Source organism: Psittacula echo (genome assembly GCF_963264785.1).
Source record: "Psittacula echo genome assembly, chromosome: 4".
Classification (NCBI taxonomy): Eukaryota; Metazoa; Chordata; class Aves; order Psittaciformes; family Psittacidae; genus Psittacula; species Psittacula echo.
Genome location: NC_137738.1, coordinates 39,295,041 through 39,318,903, shown reverse-complemented (window position 1 = coordinate 39,318,903; position 23,863 = coordinate 39,295,041). Strand labels below are relative to the sequence as shown.

Below are 23,863 nucleotides of genomic sequence, written 5' to 3'. Positions count from 1 at the left end.
CTGCAGCAGAGTGACAGAGATGGACCATAATGAAAACTAATTCCAGTCCATTAACTTTGGCCTAGCTAAAGGCTTTGCAGCGTATTGGGACCTATACCAAGCAACAGCAAAGATGACCAGGGGGAGGTTGTGTTTAGCTCTATACTGTTAAAATAAACAAAAGGCATTTGCCAAACAGCTTCTACTGGAATATGCACCTTGGCTTGTATCTGGTCTTTAGGCCTGACCCAAGGTACATGGAACCTAGATGTATAGAAGCTCTCCAAACTAAGAAGCTCTCCATAGAAACAAGGCCTATTACTAGTATTACTTTCACAAACTTCAAGAAAAATGTGTGAGGGTTCCTTAACTCTGTGAAGCTGTCTGATTTTCAGGCCAACCCTGTGTACTTTATGAAATAAGAATACTTTACAGGGGAGCGAGAGGGAAGGAAAGTACCACTTCTGTGTTACCTGGTGGTTGGTTCTCTTCTTCAGTCGCCAGAGACAGCAATAGAAACATTTCATATCTTTCGAAGAAGATGTCTGCCTGTCCTTGGGAGCCACTTCATCAATCCCTTTAGCTATGTGAAGTAATTAGAGCAATATTGGTGCAGGAAGAAGCAGTGGATTCTCAACCAGGCAATGCCACACTATGGAGCATTTAAATTGCCTCTGGATCAAGAGGTTTGAAGAGTCTTGCCGCTGCCAGAAGCTTGCTTATATGCCTTTCCTCTGTGATGCCAGCTTCCTGAAGATAAGTTTGTGACAGAGAAGGCACTTTGCTCAGTGTGTTGAATCCTGCTTCTGTGAGCAGGCTGGAATACATAGGTAGACCAATGGAAATCAGCCAGTCAGACACAGAGGAGATAAGTCCTGGGGATACAGGTTTTCGGCACATTTCAGTGAGCCCTCCACTTGGAATCTGGGCAGGAAAGAAAAAAAAGAAAAGAACCCTTAATGTTAAACATAACTGTGTGCTTTACAGCAAGTCTTTTGTTTTGGGTTTGTTTTTTTTTTCCCTCGAAACTGATAGAATTGCATAGCAGACTTTTCAACTTGTCTTATGTCACATTTGTCAGTATGAGACTGGTGTGCGTAGAAAGGCTAAGATCACTTGGCACAGAAGCAACAGCAATGATTTTGGCAATGCAGGTGCAGCGGGCAGTATCCAGCTGCTTGGGCAACTGTCATGTGCCATTCTGAATTAATTTGAGATCAGTAAAAAATAGCTAGTGACAAGACTTTCCAGGGTGATCCATTTAATTTCTCGTTAAGGCAAAAGAATACCAATTTTGCCTATTGCCACCTCAGACAGACCAAATTCTTTTACAGAAAGCCATGAAAGCTTTGACAGTCTTCTCTTCCTGCTTTTGCTAAGACGTGGACAGTAACATAGCTTAAGAAACAAAAGGGAATGTAAAACCTTTCAGAATTCAATACATAAGCATTTAATACATACCACCTGCAATGAGCAAATCTCTGTTAACCACTGCTTGCGGTTTACTTAGACTACTAAGACTATTATTCAGTCAGGATAGAGGACTATCTGATCTTTCCACTATTTACTGTCATCCTTTGGGACGGGGGGAGGTACCTCCTGCCCCTGTAGTATCCCTATGTACACTGTAGTACCTGCTGGGTGAACACAGGGAACACTTTTGTACCAGGCCTTCACAGGCATCTCCCTTTACCAGTAGTCAGCCCTTTAAAAGTCTGTTTATAAATAAGAAACTGTGTTTATGGAAATACTCACTGCCATGCGATGCTGCTTTCTCAGCTGCTTTACCCGGATTTGGTCCATGTTTGTGGCAACATCCTTTTCAGGCTGATCTAAGTCTTCAGAGTACCTCTGTACCAAAGCCTCAGGAATGCCACAGCGACCATGCTGAATGTTCCCAGCCAGACACAAAGGAGAGAGGACAGACAAAAGAAGTGTATCAATACAGACCAATCAAGCCAAACATAAAGGGAAGTGCAGGATGGGAGCGAGAAGGAGCTCTCCTCAAGATTCCATGAAAACCAAAAAAGCAATGTCTAAAAGAAGAACTGGGTGTTAGGACTCCTTCCTTCCTAAAAAGACGTCGTAATCACTATGCTAGGAATTCAGATTTTCTTGGAAGCATAACATCTAATCATGTCTTCTTTTTTCAGTTCTACTTCCCCCCACTGGCCGAGAAAGAGACATTTCCATGTGCGGTGCCACCAAAGTATTGGTGGCCTGAAAAGACAAAGGTTCAGAATCGGTTTGGGATCTCTCAGTATCCTTATAATACAAAAGTTACTTCAGGCATAAGGCTTGATAATAAAGATGAACATAGTTATAGAATGCCTAATGTCCCAATGATACACGCTTTATCTCGGCTGGTTAGTCACAAGAATACAACAGATACAATAAATGAAAGACTAACCCCTGAGATGCCAGTAGAAGAAAAATGTTGAAGTTATGTCCTCCACTTACCTTGTCAGAGTACGGCTCTTCAGTAAGATCAATGTCTTCAGACTGCAACTTGTTTTCTATTACCATTTCCAGATCCATTCCCCTGCTACAAGAAGTTTTCCTCGCTGAAGCGGGACCTAGTTTTATCACATGATGCTGAACACTAGCAGTCTCTGGGAGCTCAGACAGCCAGGGTGGAAGTGGGCTAGGAGGGGTATTGGGCTCCTGTTCAGAAGATGTCCTATGGGCAGGTACTGCATGACAATCAATGGGAGTGGATGAGCTGTTTTTTTTTACTGGCAAACATGGTGCTTCTAGACTTGAATGGTTCCCACTTGGGGTTGTGGGAGGATGATATAATCCATTAGAAAGGCGTTCTCGGCATTTTTTGGCAGGGACGGGTGGCGGCTGAGAAGGATTTTTTGGTTGCATTCTTGCCTCATTTGTGCCTTTTTGCTCAACTTCTAGACCTCCCTTGAGGACTGCAGCATAATCAGCCCGTGGAAGGTCATGCAAGCCTTTACTTTGAATTTCCAGAGGCGTCCTTGTAAGATGCGTCGCTAAGGCAGGCTGAGCTTCACAGTTTTTCAGAGGGAATGGAGCAGGCTTTCCACCTGCAGTCTCCATTACAGAGCAGTCTAATTCCTTAGGTCTTCCCTTCTGAGAACTAGCAGCTCCTTTACCCTGCTTAGCCATCAAGTCATCTATGATACAGTTGCCTCCACGAGACTGAGGTGGCAGGGCAGAGCCAGTTGCCTTTTTTGCTATATCCAGTGAATCCTGAGGAGAAGAACCTACTTTCTTGCTAGTGTCCTGTAGGTTAGTATTGGACTCTCCCTGGAGATCATCCAGTGAGTGAGATCTTGGCCATGTATCTACATCCTGGGGGCCATCCAGAGTTTCATAGCTCCGACAGACGGCAACTGGTAAACTCCGACGGTTCTTCTTCAGACCCGTAACAGCTGGAGGTTGGACAGAGCTCTTCAGAGCACGATGGCTCAATCGGCTGTCTTTCTCCTCTTGCTGCAGAGTTTCTATTGACTTGGTCAGTGGAAGTGTAGGATAATTTGATAGCTGGTTTCTGCTGAAATCCTTAAAGCTGTGCTCACTTGTTGATTTTGAGGGCAGAAGACAGGTCCTTCGAGTTTTACCTAGAAGCAAGCAAATCACAATCCACCATTAAAAGTACTCATAATCTGCAGTGTAAATAACAGATCACTTCTAAATGCATTTGAAACAAAATTATTTACTTGCTCTTTTATAACTTTAGATGTACAAGAACTCAGTGCCATTTTAAGCATATAAATTTGTAAGCTTCAGCTTTAATGAAGAACTGGTAAACATGACCATGCAAAGAAAATTCATTTAAAATACTTAATATCCTTCCTACTCCCCAGTTTGCAGGGATTTGAGGTTTAGCTCCACCTTTTTCAGTGTAGAAATATCCTACAGTTAGAACTGACACCTTATACCCATTACATGAACTCTTTAGTTCAGGTTATGAACACAGAGAATATAACTCAAAAGACCTACCTCTTTTTTCTACTTTTCTGGTTTGTTTAGGATATGGGTAATTATGTTCACCTTCTAATGAAGTTTACTATATTGCTCAGGAAAGCCTTTTTTAAAAAGAAAAGATCCAGTCTATTCATTTTAATTACCAAGTGTGCCAATAATGTTATTTCATCTTTTAAATGAGCAGCAAACTATTTGCAATGGCAAACCAGAGAACAGAGAAGTGTTAGAAGACTGGTTTTGCACCAGTCTCTTTGTGAAGTTACTTTTAGGAACAGCAGATTTTTATTGAAAAAGGGCTTATACTAAGAGATGGAGAAGAGTTTCAAAAGGGAGTTTCAGGTGTGACTGATCTTAGTGTTATCCTTATGTCATAGTGTTTTATTGAAGTGGAAGGTCTTAAGAGATGTGGTGTTTTATTATAATCACTTAAGACGAGATTACATGAATCAGTATGAACAACATGTTCTTCGTAAGCTTTGTCTTTTTACAAGATAAGCATCACTGATTTTGAACAGTGAAGTCCATCAAATCTGCTTGACTGAGAAATTCTGATCAAAGGGACAGAGCTCATTGGAGTATTCATTAGTATGAAATACAAGGACATTTTTCAAATACTGCATAAATTATTTAATTTTCTTTTTAACAAGACAGAAGAAAATTTGTCTCAAAGCAGATGACCTCTCAGAATGACATCACATCCTGAACAGTTATTGCTTTAGGGTGGCAGGGACACTTCCCCCCATGTACAATAAGCTTTCTAAAATCAGGATAAAGCTTTACATTTCTTTTTGCAATGGGGAAAAAAATTAAAAATATACCAAACCCTCAATCCAACAGATTTAATTAAATGGTCTCAAAAGTCTGCAACAAGTAATCAATAGCTGCCAATTAAAAGACCAGTTACTTTTGGAGATCTGAGTAATTTTGCTAACTTCATAGGAACAAAATTAATCTGGTGCACTTTTAAGCAATAGATGCTTTCTTCTCATACAGCTCACCTTCAAAGCTTTATCCTGAAAGAAACTCAATGCTTGGGTTTTTAATAATATTCACTCCTCACTTTGAATATGAATGAAAGAATCTGTTTAACACCAAAAAGAAATAGCTTGCTTTCTCACTTTCTCTTGCCTCTTTATCTGCTCAAGGAGTTTAAAAAACAAAGTATCCAGAAAGCCAGTAAAGAAAATGGAGGTTACATTTAAAGAGAAATGGAAAACATTCCCCTCAAAAAATACTGGTCACATTTACTGGTATGCCAGCAAGGCTATTCCATCTAAAATCAAAGTGAGCCTGCAAGGATGATTGCCAGCACACAGGAACTCCTTTCTCAGAAGCTGTGTGGTTCACAGTTCAACCCAAGCTAAATATTAACATTACCCCAAAATGCTAATAAAGACACATCACACATTAAGTTGGCTCCCTTGCTACTATGTTGAGTTCAGGTAGCTCAGAGAAGCAGCAGAAAGACTTCTGTGTCTGCACCTTTCCATGGTGCTAGGCCACCGCTTTCTGAAAGTAACTTACAACCACATTAAAAAGACATGTTTAAGAAATTTATTTTCTAGTGCCTTTAGGCACTAATGTCAATATGTAGTAAGTGTGTAGAGTTCTCTTTTCATTATTCATACTTGCTAGTACATGTCTGACTTGTGCAGTAATTCATCATATTGTCTGGGGCTTGCTGTCACAGCTCACATAATAAAATTCATGTACCTTCTTTTCAATCTGAAATAATACTTAGGGGCTATACTGGATTTAGGAAAGCACACTCAGGAACCTCAGCACTGAAAGAAAAGTTGTGAGAAATGCTACTGCTGTGCAATGCAAGCTCTTACTGAAGCCACAAGGGTAGCTAGTAAACAACATTTAGTTCCTTAGAAATAGGATACGATTGTGTAAAGCAAGTAGTCAGGGAATGGAAAAAAGAAGAGATGGAGAGTAGAAGAACAAAGAAAAAAAAACCATGAAGAAAAACAAGGAAAGAAAAATTTTGGAAAGTAAAGTGAAAACTTCAGTTAATTCTACCCCTGTTTGGCATAAAAATACAAATGTAGAGAGAATGGGATGAAGTTCAAAACATTTTGTCTTGAAAATGTATAACCCAGTATGCAATCTTTAAGCTCTCTGTTCAGAATGGTTTCAAAACAGTGCTAGGTTTAATGCTACTGTTTTGTACAAAGGATTTCAGAACATAATTTCTCTAACACAGATTTAAAACAAGAGCAGTATCATGAGTGCAGCTGTTTTCTAGCTATTGCTTCTCTCCTCTTGACTACCAAGTGTACCTTCATTATACTTCTGAGGCATTAAACAAAGAAGGTAGTATTTCCTGAAAACAGACTTTTAAATATGTTTTTAAGTTGTTTTCATAAAGTAGAGAGCTATATAAACAATGTCCACAAATTTAACATTCCCTATCTCAGGGAAACAAAGAAGAAAAAGCCTACAAGGGTTAATGTGTACAGCTAGTAAGGTTTAAAACCTTTTTGATGTTAACATTTTTTTATAATAATTCATTCTTATGAATCCTTGGTACACTTAAGCAGTCTAATGCCTTTCTTAGTGCTGTCAACTAGAGTAGCATCTTTGTGTGCAGAATGGCACAGGTGTAATGGTGAAAACTAAGGTAACAAAGGTGGTCTTTACACAAAACAAATGGAAAACTTTTATTGTTTCCAGGTTCAGTTCAAGCTGCAGGCATACTTCAACTCTTTTGTTTAATGTTATGGTGCAGTTTTGTTAGACAAAGCACTGTCCACCTCTCATGGTACTTCTTGTTATTAGAATACAGAGAAGGAACTTTCCTGTCATCATCTGCCTCAGAAGAAAGGAGAGGTATGAGTTACAGCTAAAAAATTTCAGTGTTTCTCTTAGTACCTTTATTCTGTATGGAAGGTTGTCCTCTGAAATTTAAGTACTCCAAACCAGACACAGAATGTATTCAGTGGCCTGAATCAACATGGTTTGTCTGCTTCTTCAGCTCTGCACATTGCATGCACAATTCTTATCCCTTCACATCCCCTCTCTCCTTAAATAAGCTATACAGCACAACAAGAAAAGGTTCAAAGACACCAGACATGATCAGGGACATAAATGCCCTATACGGAATAAGAGCTAGAAGGGTGCTGACATGGGAAGGAGTATGACAGAGGTCAATACAATAGTTAACCAGTCTAAACGCTGTTAGGATGGAGGTTCTATGGAAGACTGGGGATGTTCATAAAGAGTTTCAGGAAAATGGATGAATGCCAGGAAACAGTAGCCAATTTTTTAAGTCCTTAAATGATTTATTCCCCAAGAGTACCCTGGGAAGCATCAAATATGCTTGCTCTACTCCTTTACTATTCTCTAGCTATCTGCTTTTGGCCAGTCCTCTGAGGACTAGATTTCTGATATGGTTTCCAAATATGTTTCAGATAGACAACGCTTGCACGCAAAACAAGTACAATAACTGCACCATTGTCAGAAGTCTAGAGCTTGCTCTCTCTGCCTTGTTTCAAACCAAGGACTGGACTATATGGACTAATAGTCTGATCATGGCTGGTTGATTTCTGCTCTTACGTTCTTCCTAACACTGAATACATCCCTAACTGTATATTCCTTGCTCTTCATAAATTGGAATAAAATCACAATGCTGCTTTAAGTACATTGTGTATACTTATGAGAATACCCAAATATTTCTGCAGTGGGACCCAGAGCAGTACCTATGAAAGATACACATGTGCCACTGCCATTGTACATAGCAAACCACACTCTAACCAAAACGTAAGAGCAACTCTGAAATCTCAGAACTGATGCCAAAGGGTGCAATATCAGCCCAAAACAAGACACTATACTAGATATCAAAATACTATGTATAACTACTCCCCAGAAAATCTGAAGAACCATTTCTTCTCAGAATATATTTCCCATTTATAAAGCACAGTTTATTATTGCTGCTCTGCTCATTGTGATGTTTATACTAGACAAATGATTATCCTTATTTTAATGGATGAGAATCCAATGTATTTTGAAAACAATATGCCTATAAACAACTATGGTCCATGAACTCTGCAAAGAAGGTGCAGCACACTTCAGATTAACCAGCCTTGACAAAATCTCCGAATGAATCCCATACCAAATGTTCTTTTCATAATGGTTTTCAAAGCAAGCACTAAATGTATTTGTGAGCAAAATGATGCAGAAATGCAGCAAGCCATACATAAAAAGCAATATAAAAATCATCAGTGGTAGTTCACAATCTGCAAAACTCAGATAGAAATATTAGTTTAAATGTAATAGTAAGTATCTAAGCAGAGAGGCAATGCCAATTGCTTTCTAAAGATTTTATTATATTGTTAAAATAAGGAAAATGTACAGGCAGCAATTTAACTTCAGTGCTACAGCTATCATTATGATGGCACTTAAGAGATAAAAAGGGAAGAAAATTGTCACATATGCCATATATTTAGCCATGATTATATTTCAGCATGCCTACTGGACGGAGATTCATATTCAAGAAAAAAAATTCTCTCTGCTTTCAGGAATTTAGCATATTGTTGATTTCAGCATTCAGCCCCAAAGCAAATTGCAATTTTCTTCAATAAATGGTTATTTCTGAGTGGCAGACTGACAGAACATGCACATACTAAGAGAAAGACCTTTAGCTCACACTTTAAATGGGAAGAATGGCCGCTACAAGGGGCATACAGTATCTCTATTTATTCTGTTCTTGGTTTGCTTGGTTTTTAATATTTCATTCCTAATGACAAGATTACACCATCCCTCAAGTAAAGCATGCTCAGTCAGCACAACAAACTTATTTCTTTAGAACAGAGCAACCTCTATTAACATCTGTCGTGGTAATTTTTCAGTGTATCACCTTTCACTTGTGCAAGATAAGGCAATGAGAATTGATACCATAAGCATTTTTTTCCCCCATAGTTTATTTCCTTGCCAACTTCTCAATTAATTTAACTTGCTAGTGTTCATACACTGAAAAATCCTAAATCTCTGCAGTTGGCTTCTGATCAGAGAAGGCAACATGCAGCCTAAGCAAACAAAGATACGGCCTAAAACAGAGAACATTTTTTCTAAAGATTTCTTGTATGGGTTTTGCAGAAATCCTAATCTCAGTGGAGTTTACTGATTTCTCCATTACCAGAAGTCCCGTAGACGTGGGCTGTTGGAGTGTAAGTAGTGCAGGCCTCATGAGGGACAGCTGCATGACAATATGACAGGGATTGGAGAAGGCAGAGAATGGCAGTGAGAGTGCCTGTTGCTATATGATCACAGAAGAAAGACGATTTCTGAAATGTGATATGATTCCTACCAATGCAAATAAATAAATTAGAAACAATAGCAATGAAAACCAGTGGCTCAAGCCAAGAGGAAAAAAGGCAGTCAGAACAAAGAGGAAAGTCAAGTGTGAAGTAGCCTGTGTTAGCTAGGAACAGAAGCAGAAAGTATATGAAGATATCTACTGAAAAAAGGCTGCAGGGATTATGAGGCTCATTGCTGTCACCATTACCATTCTCCAGGTTTTCATTGCTTTCGTAGCAGCCAGAATCCCGAGGAGAGCATCCGGTTAGGCCTTGGCCTTCAATGAGAAGTTTCTCCTGAGATCCTGACTGGTCGCTGTTACCTAGAGGATGTGAGAATACAGTGAAAAACAGGCAAACAGAAAATCTGGCTGAACTTTTCAACCTTCCATTTCCAACACCATTATTCTGCGTGTCCAGAGAAGGGCAATGAAGCTGGTGATGGGTCTAGAGCACAAGTCTTAGGAGGAGGGAGCGGGAGTCATTCAGCCTGGAGAAAAGGAGGCTCAGGGAAGCCTTACTGGTCTCTACAACTACTTGAATGGAGATTGTAGTGAGGTGTGTTTCAGTCTCTTCTCCCAAGTAACAAGCAACAGGACAAGAAGAAATGGCCTCAGGTTGTGCTCGGGGGCACATGAGGGGGTACTTATATTGGATACGAGGAAAAATTTCTTGACTGAAATGACTGTCAAGCACTGAAACAGGCTGCCCAGGAAAGTGGTTGAGTCACCGTCCCTGGAGACACTCAAAAGGTGTAGATGTTGCTCAGGGACATGGCTTAGTGGTGCACATGGCAGTGCTAAGTTAACAGTTGACTTAAGTCAAAAAGTTGACTTAAAGTCATTTCCAACTTAAAAGATTTTATGATTTTATGATCTTCCCTATTGTATTAATTGTAGCAGATCACTGTTTTAGAAAAGAGAGAGCATTAGGAACAGCCATCACAAATGCTGGAAACATTCATCCTGTTTGGTGAAGAATTAAGCAACAGCCTCAGCACAAGTGTGAGGGAGCAGTGTGACACACAATGAAAGCAGAATGGACTGCTTGCGCACCTCAGATGCCTTGGGGCCGACTCCTGCAACTTACAACTGTGGAAATTTATTTAAAATGATGGAGTAAAAGTTCTAAAACTGAAAAAACCCAACCCAACCCAACCCAACCAACCAACCAACCAAAAAAACCCAAACCCAAACTCAACGCCCAAAACAAAGGAGAGAAAAAAAAAAAAAAAGCACTGAAAAGAACCAAATCAAGTAAAAAAGAATAAAATCCTAACCCTGACCTACTTTTCAGAAGGGACCAAGAGGAAGGATCAGAGGTGGGTCTGACAAAGTTAGATGCTGTCCCCTAATGAAGTGGGAAGGGATAAGGGAGAGACTAGTGGTAACAATTCCTTCCTTCCTTCCTTGCTCTATGCAAAGAGTCAGCACTCAAGTATGGTTCAACTAGGCTACACAGGCTGGATTCCAGGAATTTACCCAGATGCAAGGATAGAGTTTATGCTGTGTTTTCCTTTTCCTGCAATAAAATGTCAGAAATGGCTACTCCAATTCCTATTCTCAGCACAGGAAAGGTAATTCTGGAGTGGAACTAAATGTTCCCCTTCCCAGGTCACAGCTGTCCGGCCCTCACTTCTCTTTCTGCTCATCACACTGACCTGGAGCTGGAATTTATACTTTCCAACCACCACATCACACAGTTCTTCAAGTTTTCAAACCAAAATTGAAGTGCCCTAAAAAAATTATTACTTCAGGGAAGTGAGTATTCTAAGTAGGTCTGCAAATAATGAAGAGAAGCTCATATTAGGTAATGAAAAGCTACTCTGATATAAGAATCTAAGTCTGCACCTACAGTTTTATTGAGGAGTACAGGAGGACAGAGAAAGTGTGGATGCCTCTCCGGGAAATGAAATGAAATGAACAAAAAAGCTATGTGTCAGTGAAAGCTCAGGCCACACAGCATTGTCTAGAGATACTAACCACACATCTCTCTATAACAGAATTAAACATCGCACTTAAGCACTTAATAAGCAGCTGTTTAAATTGCTGCTATGGCAGTTTAAGCTAAACCACAAGATTCTGCACAGAAGCACCTGAGAAAGTGCTCACACAATCCATTCCACTGATTCTGTTCAGTGCGATACTGAAGTTCTGCTGACACTTAGGTACAAAGGAGCAATTCAGTACTGTCTTAGGTTGCTGCAACTAGGTACTGAGTGCATCTAAATTCCTGTCTCAAGCTACACTTGCTTTTCAAATGAATCTACTCTACCATGACTGTATCATGACTACTGTGTGGATGGTACAGCCCCACTTTCTCCTGTGCAGCAAAGATGCCATCAAATTTGACTGCCATGGCTTGCTCTGCTTTCCCTCATCTTGCTGGAGAACATTTGCACAGTAGGCAGAAGTGCACTTCTGCCTCTTAGGTAGTTGGGTCACTGTCCTCTGCTATTTGCACTTGACTTACATTTTGTCCCTTTACAAATTGCTGTGTTGTTATGAATACAACCTGAAGTTACCTGTAGAATCCTGCAGTTCACAGTCCAAGAACCATATGTGTGTGCAGGTAAAATAAGAGAGTTTAATTCACATTTTTAATTCATATTACCCTTCTCCATGGCTGGGCTTAGATCTTTTTCTTACCCTTGACTATCTCATAAAGAAGTTTCTTCTTTCCTGTTCTCCATGCCTCAGCTTCTTATACTGAGTAGGTTATCTCAGGATTTATTCCTGAATAGCAGGAATAAATATTTCAGGAATATATCAGGAATAAATCAGGAATATTCCAAAACATATGTGCTGTTCATTTGACATCACATGAGTAAGTTGGGTAGCAGGGCTTACATGAACAAAAGCATTCTGGCAGAACAAATACAAATCTTAAGTCACTCTTCAAAAATCTACATTCTGTTACACAGAATTACCCTGAAAATAACTAGATGAGGGAAAAAAAGATCAAAATCCTGGAACCAGTTTTCTGCTTTAAGAGGTTTACAAGGTTCTTGGCAGAGCTACCGAAAACTTCAAAAATCCCACGTACTATCATACTCCTGTAGCAGCTCCACTGCTGTGAGGAGAACGGCTCTGTGCTCAGGATCTCTGATGTTCAGTTCATCCAAATCTTCTTCTTCTAAAAGCTTAAAGGTATCTAGATCTTCATAACCATTGAACAGAAAAGTGGGCATGTGCTCCTGCATAACAGGAAAAAGAAAAAGGAGAACTGTAAGACAACATATTTACTCAACAAAGATACTAGAAGAGATATTCATAACCAATAGAAAAAGCAGTAGTTTAGCAAATGCAAACCAATGTATAACAGCAAAATTATAGGATTATAGCTCATATAAACACTGCTCAGAGTTCAGGGAGGTAGCTGTGCCAGAACCAGAAAGCTGCACATATTTTTGTATTTGGAATGCACAGTATTGAATGGCCTGGGTAGCGTGCTATCCAGACGCACAATATGGCACAGCTCTGTATGAACGAGAAGTACAAAGGGTGAACGACTGCCACACTTGTTTATCCCTAGCTCTTCTGAACAGAAACATGGAAAAAATATTCCTCTTTAAAAAGATGGTTACTACTGTCATTTTACACTTTTTGCTTGCTTTTGAAGTGTGGCACCTAGTAGCCATACTATGCAAGGATTTAGTCTGCTAGTGCATGCAGCCTGCAGCACTTCATCAAGCCTGACAGGCAGTTTTGCCTGGCCTCAGCAATTTTCACTCTGCAGCTAGCACCCGGTTCTGCTAAGTGGTGTCATGATCCTTCAGATTATGAATCTGGTGTGCAGCAGCTTTCAAAACAGTAACTCTAAAGGTGTGTCCTCTTCCCACAAGTAAAACTGAAGGGTAAACAGAAAGAGAATTCAGACCTTTAAGTTGATGCGGTCCAAGAGATCCTCAACTGACTTAGGCTGGGGTGGTCTGCTTTTCCGGCGTCTCCTGGTGGGCCGCTTCGGCTTCTCTTCCTCTTCATTTAACACGTCCACATAGATAAATTTGAAAGTGCCGACTTTGTTGTTCAACAGGCCCATCCAAGTGCCCATGGGGGGTTTGCTGATTATATCAATAATGTCACCTTTCTGCAGACCAAAGCAGCAAGAAAGCCATTTAGGCATGATATCTCATGGATATTCAAGCAGAAAACCCACTTTGTCTTATAATTTCATGTACACAGAATAGACAACACTCTATAGTTTTCAAAAGGTTAACCACAGCTCTTGCAAAAATATCTGATTATAATTGTTTTACAAATGGGAGAAAAAGGTATTGACATGCCTAAGACCACAGAGCAAGTCAACAAAAAAACCTGGAATGGATGCCCACTGCCCTGAATCACAAACCTGCTCATACCCCAGTCATGCATCACTGCTGTTTTGCATAAATGTCTCTAAGCTGTGCAATATCAGAAATGGCACAAATAACATGCTGAGTGTATACAGACACAGCCTCACTTCAAATCTCCTGAGGAAAGGAGGTGTATGCAGAAGTAACTGTGCAACACTGCTACTTTTCCTGAATTGCTCCTGACCATAACTAAGAAATGGACACACAAGCGTTTTTGTATCCTTACAAAGAGATTACTGTATGTATATTTAATAGTAATTACCTGCCCACAGATTTTTAATTAATGAATGTAAGGAGTCAGATAGTTCGAATTGAATACAATGCAACTAAAAGTAAAAGATGACATCCAGAAAAATTAAAGGGGGGTGACAACTCACAGTCAGCAAAGTAATTCAACATTAACTCAAAACAAGTTGTATTAACTGAAATGCCTTTAAGAGACACTATGTGCAGATGCATCCACATTTCTTCCAAGGATTCTGATTTTTTTTCCATTGATGGAGTAATTCATTGTGGCAGAAAAAGTATTTTTCCAATCTCAAAAAAAAAAGGACAAAAAAATCCTTGCAAAATGGAAATGGATTTGTGGTACATTTTTGTTTTTCCAGAAACTAAAGACACAAGTGTCTTTCCCTCGATATAGAGAAATATTGACACTTACATTCTGTAACACTTTGCTGTAATTCAAGCAAATCTTAAAGGTATCAGAATAACACAGGTTAACAGGATTCAAAAAACACATGTAAACTCATTAAAAGTTAAGAATTGCATAGTCTTGCAAAGAGCTCTTATTTTGCCAGAATAAATGCTTGACCCCTTCAAAAGAGATATGGCTGGTACCTTGAGCTTCAAAGAGTCTGTATCGTAAGGACTTGGAGTAAAATCAGTGTGAACCCTGGCTCTTCCACAAAAAGGTCCTCTGTAAGGAGGCTCTTCATCATCACCATCTTCTGACTTCACACTCTCCCTGTTGCTGGTTGAGGAATCTGTTGTGCTCACCGTCTGACCACCTGGTGGGAGACACAGTATCAATCTCTAATAAAGAATTTCTTTGTTAAGGAAGGTTCAGAAAAGAAAACAGAAGCAAGACAGAAAATGGGTCTTCATTCTACAAAACCTGGTAATCAAAGTTAAAAGTTCTTAAATGCTGCTATATAACTAACTCTCCCATCATGTGAATAATCTACTTTGCACTCCTGTCTTCCCAGGTTCAACTCCTCAATATATTAACTAAGAAACTGTTTAACCGGTATCTCATCAAAGGAGATGTCATTTCTCTGAGAAGTTTTGCCCACAGAAAAGGACAGTGGTGTGAGTAAAATAAGCTCTGAATCCTCCATGAAGTTCCAGAATCCCCTCATTTCCAAAAAATCTGTTTCATGGCAACACTCTGTATCGACATTACAAAACAAAGAAAACCAACCAATCAACCAAAAAAAAGGCAGAGGATTTTCAGAACACACTTTCAGTCATTTAAAAATGGAGCTTTCTTTTCGGTCCCTCTCCCCCATCCCCCAATATGTTCTTGCTATCTATTGGTCAGTAACTCACAGCAAAGCAAGTTCATTTCATCTGTGTACCACTTAAGCTCTATTTCGTGTAGAGACAGTCTTAGCCAGAGAGGTTTTAAATATTCATCTAACTAGTTAATGAGAGAACCTCAAGGTCCCTCTGGAGGGAGGGTGGGAAGCCCATCAGGAGGCCCAGGAGAAATCTCATGTTTAGAAAAGCCTGCTTACTAGTAGCCAAAGATTGTAATTCTCACTCCAATCATTTATACTATAATAGAGAACCCAACACACCCATCCAGAAAGCAAGTGCTTATGGTTCTTTGTAAACCCTTAATGACTAATCCATCAGCTCTTCTAACTTTTTAACCACTGCTTCAACCTTCCCTGATTCTGCTTATTGCAGAGATCTCTGCTCCTTGAAGCCACACAAATGGAGCAACACAATTACAAACAAACTTACTCATTGAGCTCTGACCACTTAAGGAACTCCTCAGGCTCTCTACTGAGCCACCGGCTTTCAGCTTGGGTTTGTCCAGGGAGTCAGTGTCTGGAGGCGGCGACTGCGGAGAACCCGGCATGACCCCAGGGCTGGACTCCTGAAAGGGATTGAACCATTTCAGTTTCGTAAATGAACACAGGCACCGACAGGAGCTGCTTGTTCTCCTCCAAGGAAAGAGATTCTGTTTTCTTGCTTTTTACCAGACCTTCTATGTTTATCTACTTATTTAGCAGTACTCAGCTGTGGCAGAAACCCAACTTTATTATGCATGACAGCAGACACAGGAGCAAACAGTACAGTCTGAAAAAGCTAGCACTATAAGAAGAAAGAAACATTAAGCACACTCCCAATTCAAAGGTTGTTAATGACATAGTATTTTTATCAGCAGTAGTTGCAGAATAGCTAATGCCAAATTCAGCTTTCTGAATCAAGACTTTATATAAAGATGAACACAAATCAGACAGTGCAAGTGAAACATGCATCAATGTACTTCTTTTTTTTCAGTGAATTGTTATCTTTACTCATTTACCTTGAAGCCAAAAAATGAATTAACCAGAAAATGCAGCCTGTGCATAGTATAAATACTCATCGACATAAATGCCTAAATATATAAAGGTTTGTTGCATGTGCAATAGGTGAGGCAATTTCTCTTTTCATTCATTCAAGCATTACAGGAAATCAAAGAGTCTTTCCAAAACTGAAATTCTGCCAGCCTCTGTGAAGCACAGTTAAAGCAAAGCAGCAGATTTTGTGGCCAAAATAAATTTTGCTTGGGATTTTTTCTGTATGTAGAAAGAGATACTGGCACATAGTTTGAGTCATGATGCCAGAAAGGTACAAATATTCTAAACCAACTGTGCCAAAGAGCTTGAAAACAAAAGAACTGTAGCTTCCACACAAGAAGAGGTTTTGTGGGGATTTGTGGTCATAAAACTTTCAGATAGAAGCTATTATTTGCATGCTGCAGAATCATCAGGGAAAAAAGTCATCCCAGCATATGACTTCAGAGGTCAAGTCAATCTCAGAGAGAGCTACACAACTGTATTGCTAACTCACTGTAAACCGATTTCTCAAGTGTCCTTTCCTTAGGTAGTCTTTGCAGAGGGGCACTGCAAGGCCAGTCAGACACCAAAGCATCCTTTTATCAATATCAAATCATGTTAGGCCTTAAAATGTTTTTCTCTGTAAATTTAAATTAAATAACTGTAACTGTAGCACTGCCCTGGTTATGAATCAGTATGACAGTTCTACAAGGAAAGAGATTCTAACGTTGCAGAGCATTGCATAAACCTGCCCACGTTCCCGCCTGTCTCTGCTGTCTCCAGATTCTGCAGTTTGGGGGGTTTATTTTTAATGTTACGAGCTGCTCCTTTTACCGGCACTAAGGCTTTGCATTAATATCAGAAAGCAGATCTGCTGGGGGAGGACGCTCTTCCCATTCCCGTTTCTCTATGGCTGGCAGCATCCCCGGTACGAGCCCACTTGGGGGCGATGTCAGTCAGAGAGAGCTCGACTTTCCCAGCTATTACACGTTTCAAGTGGCAAGATTAGTTTCAAACAAATGCCAAAGAATTTTTGACACTCCACTGAAGAATAGGAATGCAAAATATACCAAAAGGGAAAAAGACAGCAATTGTTCCCGGGCCAGTGAAATTCAAAGCCTAATTTACAACTAATGTACTTCAGGTTCGTTTTTAAGAATATGCCATAAAAATCTGTAATGAAAGAATAATAGGAAAATCTTCTGTGGGATGTCCTTTTCTGACTACATTGTGCATCTGTTTTAACAGGCTGCTGCAGAGGGAAACTATGATGGGCAGAAGATCTATAACAGCAGAGAGGAACCATATACATGAAGTTATGCTGAGAATTTAAACTAAGGTATAAATTGGATATTAAATATATTACTGTGACCCTGTGTCAAAGACCAGTTCCCTTAATAAACAATGACAGATAAAGAAATGGAAATAGAGTGCAAGATGTGTAATGCCATCAACCACAGGCTTCTGCTGATTTGCTACTTGAACGAAAATCTGAAAATGCGTTTTCATGGTTTGACATCTATAGGAAGCCATTTCACAGTAAGGGATTTTATAAGAACATTGAAATAAGCCATACTTCACAATCTTGTTAGAATTATCTTCAGAGATGCCTTGAAGCATGGAAATCAGTATTGATTATCACTTCTACACTATTAAAGTGGACTCCATTGCAGACCTTACATACCTGCTCAGAGAGAGAGCTGCTGTATTTTTTAGACATCCTTTTCTTCATGGTTTCTTTTACAGACTTCACCTTTTTGCCCAGAGATATACGGGAGGCAGAGGGGGATTTGATCACATCTTTATAAACAAAGTCTCCTTCTTTGCCCTGCAAAATACAACAGGGTTTAAGCCTATAAAATAGAAGAGCTATCTTTTTCCTCAGTCACCAGCCACTGCAGAGACCTTCTGCAAACTACCGTAGCAGTCCATTGTAACGTACTCCTAAGGTCTGATTTATAAGTTTCTCTGCAGCTACTGTTCGTACGTGTGCTGTGGTTTGTTACAATGACTTTATCTCTTTGAGTTTCAGGTAAGGATTTGACCTGATAGAAAACTTCACAGTTTCAAGCTAAGACTTATACCTTGTAATAGGAGTAAAGGTACCCCCAAGATCCTAGCCAAACATATGTGTGCGTGTATATATATATATATGTATATGGATACCTGCATTCGATTTCTCAAATTTAAACAGGCGTTCAGTTAACCTCTCTTGATGACAGTCTCCGTGGTTTTAGTGTAGACTTTTTTATATATATATATATATATATATATATAACAAACCTACAACAAAAACCCACAACAAAAAAGCTTCTAAATCCATCAACCATGGCAGGAAGTAACACTTGCACAGCTATTCTTAAGACATCCAAGAGGGTACTGCTGAACTAAATTAGCTGGTCATAGTGGATGACAAAGGCCCGCTGCTTTGAATACATTTAACCTTTTCTAAACCAGCTTAAGATACCCAGCATTTATTTATGCCACAAGTGCACATGAAAAATTAACATGGATCAGTTGACATTTTGACAAACTCACTTGTGTGACTCAGCCCTTACTCAGATTGGCCAGGTGGCATGTTAAATATGGTCTTCTATTCTATAGTGCGTTGGGAACCACAGCAAGGCAGCAATATTAAGAGTTACTACCAGCACCTGCCATTGGCAAGAATACACCAAAAATCACAATGCAAAAAGGACCAAAATCTGTTTAGCCAAATCAACTGACTACTGAATTTGGCCCCTGACTCAGTTCAATAACCTTTCTGAAGACAATGCAGTTACTTAAAATAACAAACCTTAAAGTAAGTGTACACTGTATTCTACATAAAAGATTTATAGCTTTTTTCCTAAATTTATGTATGTTTGCTACTTTACTAAAGTTCTCCAAAAAAAGTTTCTCTGAAATGCAGCTGATATTTCATTTCTGACAATTCTCCATTTTTTCTGTCAAAAGTTGTTTGTGTTTACAACTTTGGTAACTTTTAGTCTTTTTGCAGAAATTAAGGACAGTTTTTTGCCTTTTATTTTTGTAAAAAACCTTCTACTTAATGGACTTAAATGTTTAAAGAAAAAACCCCTTGCTCTATGTACATTATTCTGGTGCACTGCATCTCTCCCACTACTGATGCTACTAGGGAAAAATTTAATTTATGATGTTAAAAAAAAAAATCAGAAAACCAAAAACAACCCCAAGAAACCCAACTGACATAAACAAAATATAATGCTGGCACATAAATGTTTCACAATTTGGACTTAAGTAAACAGAGAAGTTAATCAGCTCCAGTGTTGAAACAGAAAAGAAAATCTTATATGGGCAAAAAGGAAAAACTATGTTGGCAATTTCATTTGATATGATGTTCTGTCTCATTTCTGTTCTGTTATTTTTGGCTGCAGGCTGGCCAACAGTAACACTGGGATCAACATGAGTAACATAAAATGGAATTAATTCTCAGGGGAGGAGTTTTTTTTATTTTATTTTTTTATAACACAAATTGCTCTGAGATCGGTTGTGCAGCACCCAGCAACAATGGGATCCTGGTCTACTCCACAGCTCTTAGATACAAAGAGAAAACAAATAATAAATCTCTTGTATAATGACTTCCACCCAAATAACTTGCAGATCTTCAGTGAAGGGAAGTTTGCCTCATCACTTCAAATAGTAAATATTTTTACCAAGAAAGTATAGTAATCATATGTTTTGCCTGGGGTGATGCTCTGAGGAAGTCAGACATAAGAACAGCCTGCAGATGTACCCCCAGATCTGCACTTTGATCACTTGTTCCTGCCTTTTTACACATATGGTATATAAATACTTATACACACATGGATATGGGCGGGTATGTTATTCTCAAAGCTAAGGAAGCTTGAGGTTAACAAAGATACTCTGCTTTCTTGGATTCCCAAACTGTTATTACAGACTTAAATTACACTTCACTCTATAATAACTCTATTGTGCATTTCTTTTTATGCTATTTCAAGTCTGCACCTTCTTGTCTTAAACTTACCATTTGGTCAGAACTGTTTCCAACATGAAGGGAACGATTTGTCAAGTCAAACCCTCCAAAGCTACAGGTTCTCTGTAAAAAAAATAACCAACAAAACAATGGATACAGTTCTGTCACAATGATTAGTTCACCGAAAACATCTGTGATTTGGGGAACACCAGTGAAAACAGAAATGTCTGCAAAAATGGAAACAAACAAACAAAAGGATGTGAAATTATAAATCAAGAAATTTGTTATAAAGCCATTTGAGTCATTTGCCTTTTCCAGAGACAACTCCTTGGCCTAAGGTCTGCTGCTGTTGAGTCATCTATTGCCTACTCTTCTTTTTAAAAAAGAAAAAAAGACCTTTTGGTCCGAGAAAACTGTTGTTCTTATGCATCAAGTTTTCCAGGGTGCTGGCAACTCCACCTCAGCACTCCCATTTGCCTTCATAAATGAGTCCACAGTAGCACTGAAACAGAGAACCACCAATCTCTTAAAGCATTGAACAACCTACCTCCTGGGAATAGCTCCATAGATTCCATTTCCACTGAAATACAGGGAAACGCTAGAGGCCTTGTAGGGCAAGCCCTTGGTAAGAGGAGGAAAAACTCAGCCTACCTATCCATAAGCACTGTGTTCCCAGAGACTCAGCAAGCCCCGATTCCAGATAATGTACTTACTATCATACCTGTGGTGGTACAAAGCAGCTCTGCTACTTCTGGGATAAAGTATGCTATGTTCACAGTGCCTCAATCTTCTAGTGGAGTGACTCAGTTTTGGCTCAACCCACAGATTTAGTTTATCTTGATCATTCTGAATAAAAAAGGAAAATCAGCACTATGATACTGCTTCCTTCCCAAGAGCAGAGGGCCACCAAATTTAGTACAGTTGCATTTCCACAGCTAGCCATCATTTAATTGTGGTGGATGAATCTCTGCTAAAGCTTTGGTATCGCTTTAAAAAAGACCAGATACTTACGGGGCTCAGAGAGAATCCAGCTTTTGCTTTGCAATCACAGAATCACAGAATAGTTTGGGTTGGAAGGGACCTTCAAAAGTTATCTAGTCCGACCCCTCACATTCCAAAAGGTAAAACCTTTGACTTTATATTGGGCCACTGAACAGCCAGCTCAACAGTACTCAAGTACCAGGCCCTGCCAGAAGCCTCACAGGGCAATCCAGGGAAATGAAGATGTAACAGTTGCAATTTACTTGCACAACTTCAACTCTGGCCTCTGAGTGTGGGTGGTGAGACAGACAGATGTCTAAATATTCTCTTCAGGAGGCAGAAGATCAGCTACTTGCAAACTCTAAGTTCTTAGGGACTGAACTACCCAGCAGAGTAACTTCAAAGATATCTTAAGACTCAACTAAGCATCAGATCAGACCTACAAAGGATTGCCTGATCAGTACCATGAATCTGTACTTGGGAGACAGTGAAGACCCACCACCTGAGAACTACCAGTCTGCTTCAACACTCTATTGGAAGAAGCAAGCTCTATAAACTGTGACACTTAGTAAACAATTACATCAAGTAGTTCTATTAAAGTAAAAATTCTTCCTGCCCTGTTCACTGCTAATCAGCATACATATTAATAGCTTTTAAAAAGTTTTCTAGCTTCTATGTTAGCTGCTGCATACCTGCAGTGCTTGGATAACAGTTTTTGTACACACCACAGCTCTACTAGAACTCAAAGCCAGTTTTGTCTATGCCCCATGTGCATTAAAAATGAGTGCTGTGATATAGAATTTTTTTATGTGTCTTCTACCAGAAGGCAATGTGACTATGGCATAGCTTTTAAAAATTGTTTTTGGAAAGCATCTGAGACCAACCACAAGTAATAAGATCAGTTCTTAAAGCACAGCATGTTTAACTGTAAGCAATGTTGTCCTTCTCTCAAGAGTCCATTCTAATAATCCTACAGTGTAAAGGCAAAACGCAGCAATGAAGAGAGGACACCTGGAACTGCTCTGAGGAAGCTTGTCTGTCAAACCAGCCAGATCTCTTCCTAAAGAAGTCTTCTCAGATAGCAAATTGTCTGCTAGTTGAAAGCTTCTGAATAAATGCATCATAATGCAGGTGCTTATTGTTTCATTATAAATCTCCCCACACATTCAATATTTAATTTCCGCCTTCAGATTCCAGTAGTGACCCTGGCGATACTGTACCAAACAAAAGGTCTGTGGATGAGGAGAGTGATATTCAATGGAACGGCCATGCAATCAAAAGTATTATCCTTTTGGGAGAAAAGAAAAACTGATGCGATTTGAAAACTTCATGCATGTCCAGGTCACTGAAACAAATATAAATGATAAAAATGAATGGCAAGGCAAGACGGAGTGACCAATTCCACTGAATACATAGGCATTGCAGTTTCCCTGAGGTTGCAGCAAACAAACATGAAGCATTTCTAGGAAGAAGGAGTGGCACTGGTTGAAGTTTGCCAGCTTTTTGTGGTTTCAGGAAGAAGTGTGTTGAAAAAGCTAGTAAGAGCAGCATGCCTCCTCCACCATTTATCCCATTCAAACGAGGCTGGAGGAGCAGTTTACTGAGAAGTTCCTCAACAACAGCAGTAACACATCATGCATTTCTTCTGTGATTGTATCTCTTGTGAATAAATAAAAGTTGGCCCAGATGGTTTTCATAATGAAATTACTATAGCAAGACAACTTATTAGAAAAACTGAAAAGCTTCTCTGTCATCTGTATTTACAAAGACAGTTTCAGAGGGTATTTTTAATTATAGGGCATCTCTAGCACATACGAGCATTCTCTTTTGCCTGAGATAGCCCTATTGTACAATCCACAGAAGCATAAGATTTCTCTTATCATTGTAATATCCTTATGGGAAAACAATGTCTTCTGAGAGTACAATGATTGTGAAAATAAACAGTACCCTGTGAGTGGCAAGGCAAGCAGTCAATGCAGAAGAAACTGTGAAGCTGCCAAGAGGGAATACTCATGGTATTGAGTAGAAAAAAAATGTCTATTTTGCAGCTGAAGAGCAAAAAGCAGACCATGAAGGTTTGGTCACCTCCCACAGGTTATTCAAGGAGACCAAGGCTGTTACTCTTACATTAAGAATACCTCACATCTGAAGAAATTAAGCAGAGACCTCTCAAAATGAAATGTGTAGCTCAAGAGGAAAAGCTGTTTCTACTGTACTGTTCACTGGGATATCCTGCTTAACATTATGGGTGCACTGCTCTTTCCACCCACTGAAGGAGGGAACATATTTACATTGTCATCCAGACAACAGACTAGCTGGCTCAGCTTTGGAGGTCTGGCTTGCCCCAAAGGCAAGTTCCTAGGAAACTCAGCATCATGGTAAAGGGAAACGTCAAAAGGGGATCTTATAATCAGGAAGCAGCTTTGGATCTCTGGAGTCGTCAAATAATTTCCCATTTTACTGCACAATTTTCTTAATCAGCCACCCCTTGTTCCTTTTCCACAATGCTCTGAGGGAAGGTCCCACCTTCACCCCATGCTAGAAAGAAGGAGCAATGGCCAGGGACAGAGCAGAAGGGGCACTTCTTGTGGTGGTGAGCAGCAAGCAGGGTAGTGTTAACATAATGCCAACCCCTTGTCTTTCTGCAGCTGTGTGTGTAACAGAGAATACAGTACTGGGTGGGTGAACTGATGAGATGCAAACTGAGAAAAGGAGGGCCAACATGAGGCAACAACAGCAGGAGAGAAACGCAGTTGATTAAGGATGCTCTAATCCTCTGAAAATT

General features: G+C 39.6%; 1 protein-coding gene across 2 annotated transcripts in view; it reads right to left on the bottom strand.

The window, feature by feature from the left end:
* Positions 1 to 642: 642 nt before the first annotated feature.
* Positions 643 to 23,863, bottom strand: part of LOC308220392 (SAM and SH3 domain-containing protein 1-like) — a gene marked incomplete at both ends in the record, with an annotated part of 560,546 nt that continues 537,325 nt past the window's right edge. For both annotated transcript variants that reach the window (XM_080616328.1, XM_080616327.1), the window contains 10 exons: positions 643 to 903; positions 1,735 to 1,866; positions 2,440 to 3,569; positions 9,446 to 9,559; positions 12,282 to 12,432; positions 13,116 to 13,325; positions 14,431 to 14,600; positions 15,562 to 15,697; positions 17,827 to 17,970; positions 20,149 to 20,220. In XM_080616328.1, coding sequence (XP_080472454.1) covers positions 643 to 903; positions 1,735 to 1,866; positions 2,440 to 3,569; positions 9,446 to 9,559; positions 12,282 to 12,432; positions 13,116 to 13,325; positions 14,431 to 14,600; positions 15,562 to 15,697; positions 17,827 to 17,970; positions 20,149 to 20,220 — 2,520 coding nt within the window. The remainder of the gene's footprint in view (positions 904 to 1,734; positions 1,867 to 2,439; positions 3,570 to 9,445; positions 9,560 to 12,281; positions 12,433 to 13,115; positions 13,326 to 14,430; positions 14,601 to 15,561; positions 15,698 to 17,826; positions 17,971 to 20,148; positions 20,221 to 23,863) is intronic.